The 4,865-nt window shown below is 37.1% G+C and overlaps 1 protein-coding gene across 1 annotated transcript; it reads right to left on the bottom strand.

The window, feature by feature from the left end:
• Nucleotides 1–543: 543 nt before the first annotated feature.
• Nucleotides 544–1,493, bottom strand: LOC105097976 (olfactory receptor 51F2-like). Its single transcript, XM_010990606.2, is given in 2 exon segments — nucleotides 544–995; nucleotides 998–1,493. Coding segments are annotated over 2 exon segments (948 nt in total).
• Nucleotides 1,494–4,865: the final 3,372 nt, after the last annotated feature.

A 4,865-nucleotide genomic window follows, 5' to 3' on the forward strand; every position in this document is an offset into this window, starting at 1 on the left:
GAAAAGTAAAAATATTTGACAAGAGAGTTTAGATTATGGGCAAGGCAGTAAAACATATATTGATGATGATATTGGCTATTTTATTAAAGGTCAGAGATGCCAGAGGAAAAAAAGAAAAGTAAAAATATCTGGAACAATTGCATAACCATGGACAATGCCAGTCATACTTGCAGATTTAGATGATAAAATTTGGTAGTTTATGATTAATACCCTTTTTATTCCCATCTTTGTCTTACAAAAACAAAAATAAAAACACAATTAATTCATTTGAAACCAAAACTGGGTCATCGGTTATCTTTATCATTATAAATCTTTCATCTTGAATTAAGAAATATTAAATAATTGTGGTTTTCTGAGGAAAACAGTAATAGACAATTTCCAGCCTAAATTTGTATCTTTTGGCCCAGAGTCTTCTTACTTAAAACGAAAGTGATATTTTGGTATGCTTTTATTTCAAGCATGAGTCTCAACATTTTGGCTTCTATAAATGACATTTTGCTCATCTATACAATGCTCAGGACTAGAAAAAATTGAAAAACCCATCTAGTTCTTTGTTGCACTGGGATGGAGAATTTTTATCACAGCTTTGCATATCTGTTTGGTCTTCACACTATAGATGATGGGGCTCATTATAGGGGGGATCAGCAGGTAGGCATTTGCAATCAGAGTGTGTACATAAGGTGGGGCCCATTTCCCAAATCTGTGAACAAAGGACAGACTGATCAATGGAATATAGAAAACCGCAACAGCCCCAATATGGGAGATGCACGTGCTGAAGCCCTTCTTCCTCTCTTCTGGGGATGCGATGCTGAGGACAATCTTGATAATCAAAAGATAAGAAACAATAATGAAGATTGAGTCCACCCCAGCAGTGGTGATCAGGGCTGTCAGTCCAACTGCACTATTGATCCTGGTGTCTGTGCACGAGAGCTTCATCACATCGGGGTGGAAGCAGTAGGAGTGGTGGAGCACGTGACAGCGGCAGAAGGACAGTCATTAAGAAGCACCACCATAGGAGTCAGTATTAGTGTCCCCCTGGTGATGATTGCTACTGCAGTCTGTGCTATTTTAAGATCAGTTAAGATAGAGGCATATCTAAGAGGATTAGAAATGGCCACAAATCGATCAAAGGCCATGGCCAACAGCACTGAAGATTCCATGACAGTGAAGAGTTGAATAAAAAACATCTGTGACAAGCAGGCATTAAAGCTGATCTCCCTGGCATTGAACCAGAATATCCCCAACATGGTGACCAGAGTGGATACGGACAAGCCAAGGTCAGTGGTGGACAGCATGGAGAGGAAATAATACATAGGTTCATGAAGGCTGGGCTGGGTGACAATGGCATAGAGAATCAGGCTGTTTCCTGAGAGAGCGATTACATAGAGAAAGCAGAAGGGAGCAGAGATCCAGGTGTGGAATGCTTCCAGCCCAGGAACACCAGTCAGCAGGAAAATAATGGACGAGTATGTGGCATTTTTGAAAGCTGACATAATTGAACACAAACTGAAGAATCTTAATCTGAGTGTTCTGCAGTTATAAACTGTATTTATTATGCAATCAACATGAAATTAATTATTTCAACAAGTAAACATTTATCAAAGAAAAAATCTGTATTATATAAAGGGCTCATGAAGATCAATTAAAAAAAGAAAACTAAGATCACATCTAATAAAGGAGCAAAAGACAGAAAATGAACAATTACGGGAGGATACAGAATTTGTATGCAAACAAGTTTCATAACAACCCATTTTATTTAAATTCACATGTCTGTTGAGTGAGATTGTACCCATCAACTTCCTGACTTCATGTGGTAGAAAATGATTAAATATTTGTTGAAATCTGTCTATAGAGATGAGTGAAATTTTAGATGAATAGCAAACAGTATATGCAGTGAATCTGATATAGTAAATAAAGGAAGTTAGCGTCTCTTGGCCCCCAAAAGAAATCCTCTCTTCATCTCCTGGATACTTTCAATCAGGTTGAATATCTTCAATCTGAATAAATAACTAACATTTGTTGAGCCCCTACTAGTGGTTGTGATAATATCTTGTATAAACATACAGTCTATTTGCAACATCATAACTTGAAATGTACCTAATTAATTTTCATACCACAAAAAGATTATAAGCAATCAAGACAATTATTCCAATTACAAATAGACTGATTTGAGTATAGAGGGTCTCTAAAGTAAATATTATGGGACTATTTTGATGTTAACTTTTTGGCATATTAAATCAAGTTTTAGGATTGCATATTCTAAACTTTGATGTATTCAAACATGGATGAAAGTATTTATTGGCTGAGTTACTCACATGATAATAAACTGGTGTGCCTGAATTTCTCCATCTCTAAACTAATAATGATATATATTACCCAGGGGATGATTGTGAGGACTAAGTTAGTTAATGTATGTGAAAAGCTCAGGAGGGTACTTAACAATGATGCAAAAGTTCACCAAATACTAGCTATTATCACTTAAAAATTAAAGTTAAAATGTAATATGGTCATTTCCCTCCCTTCACCACTTCTATTTGCATACGCCTCCCCACTTATCCATGTATCTTATTATCTGATAGCTGAGAGAAGAGGTGAAAATATTATATATTAGAAAGTTGTGGTGGGGAGGTGTCAAAAAAAAAAAAAGGCTTCCTTGAGAACAGGAAGATTACTTGTGCAGAAGTTGATAGGTAAAAATCACCAGGAAAAAATTCTAAGCACATCCGAATTTCACATATTTTCAAAATGCCACTACACTGTGAGATATAAAGTGTTAAAAGGTGGTGTATAAAGGTAACAGGAATCCAGTATGGAATTATCACCATTTAAAGGGTAAGGAATGTGGACTTCTTCTAAACACTAGTTAAATAATGAATATGTAAATCTTTTTGTACTTTGATATAATCCCAACAATTTTTCCTTCTTTTTTTTTTTTTGAATTTGTATTCCCTTTATTTGAAGCACTATCACAGTCTGTAAATATTCCAACTTCTTCCTCAACCTAAACAATTTGTTAAAGAAAAAGGAAAAGGAGGGAGAGAATGAGGGATTGAAAGAAGGAGAGAGGGAGGAAGGGAAGAAAAAAGAAAGAGGGAGGGAGCGAAGGAGTGAGGGAGAAAGAAACCCTTTCTTATTAACCCTGACTCCCTGTTGCATGTTTCTCCTTCCTCATTTGTCTCTTAAAGGGTTTACACCTCTTTAATGAGTCATACCTAGAGTGGAAATCTGACTTCTTTTTCACTGAAACATACTTACGAGGTTTCAGCTAAGCCTATGTTCTCATCTGGAGCTCAGAGTCCTCTTCCAGACTCATTCAGGTTGTTGGCAGAAGTGAGTTCCTTGTGGTATAGGATTCAGGTCTCCATTTTCTTGCTGGCTGGTAACTGGGGATTGGTCCTAGCTCCCAGAGACTACGCTCAGTCTCACCCAAGTGGACCTCTCACAATATCACATCTTGCCTTTTCTAATCTAACTGCTCTCTCCACTGCTTTTTCTCTCTTTTAAAGGCATACATGATTAGGTTAGGCCCACCCAGTATAATCTCATTTTTTGTTAACTCAAAGTCAAGTAGTCATGGACCTTACTAACACCTGTGAACTCCCTTTGCCATAAATGTAATGTAGTAAGAGAAGCAATATCCCATTACATTCATAGGTCCACTCAGACTCAAAAGATGGGTTTTTATACTAGACAAGTCCATAAGAGGCAGGAATCTTGAGGCTTCTTTTAGAATTCTGCCTACCATAACTGTCTAGGCCATCTAATCTCCAGATGTTTATAGGTTCATCTTCTGCAGTATCCTTTGACTGACTATCCTTATCCTCCAGCTCCATCACCAGTACTTTACATAACAATCATTTGTTTTGCAGGAACCTAGCAATATTCTCGTAAGTAATTTCCCTGCCCCAAATTTCAAGTGTTTCCAAACTTTCTCCATATTGATGACAAAGTGATCTCTCAAAAATACATCTTCATGTCACTCCTCACATAGAGCTCTTCATTGCCTCCAGCATGAAGTCAGAACTCTGTTTATCATAGCAGTCAAGGATCTTCCCAACCTACTTTAACTGCCACCAGTCCTCTTTCCTGCCCCAGGAACCTTTTGACATAGTCAGCCTTGGCTTTTTCTACTTCACCAAACTACCAAACACAGCAAGTTCTTTCAAATCACTGTGCTTTGCTTAATTCATGTACCTTCTACCCTTTGAATTAGCCTAAATCTTTAGACTCATTATTTGCTCCATTTATAAATTGAACATTTCATTTATTTACATTTAAACATTAAATGGTTACACTAGAAAACATTTGGTGGCAACATCTTCTCCAAATCAAGTCAGAAGAAATTACTCCTTCTAGAGTCATATCCGTTTTTATTTAAACATCTAGAACCGTGGTTATTCCATTGTGAGTTATTTGAAAATATGTCTCTCCAAATGAAATAACTGACTGGAAGGTGAATCATTTCTTATTCATCATTATATTACCAATACTGGATTGTGCAGTGTGGGAAGAAAATATATATTTCTTGATATAAATTAAATCCAAGAGTTGTAAACTGACAATGGAAACTCACTGAACCTCCTTCATTCCCACAAAATGACTGGTGTGTGTGTGCAGGCACGCGTGCACATGCACATTGGGTGTTTTCAATGGAAGACTGTGTCCTGGTACTGTAGAGTAAACTTTTATGTGTCCCCTTCCATTTGTTGGTGGTAATTCGCACCTTATATGAAGGTAATAGTCCAGTCCCATTGTAAGAACACGCTGCAGGTTCTGTGCTGGACTACCTTGGCTTATCTCTCCTCTGACTACAGAAAGTTGTTAATATGGTTGTTGGGTCAGGCAAACCTAGGTTTGTTTAAATG

The sequence above is a fragment of the Camelus dromedarius genome, chromosome 12 (genome assembly GCF_036321535.1).
Source record: "Camelus dromedarius isolate mCamDro1 chromosome 12, mCamDro1.pat, whole genome shotgun sequence".
NCBI lineage: Eukaryota > Metazoa > Chordata > Mammalia > Artiodactyla > Camelidae > Camelus > Camelus dromedarius.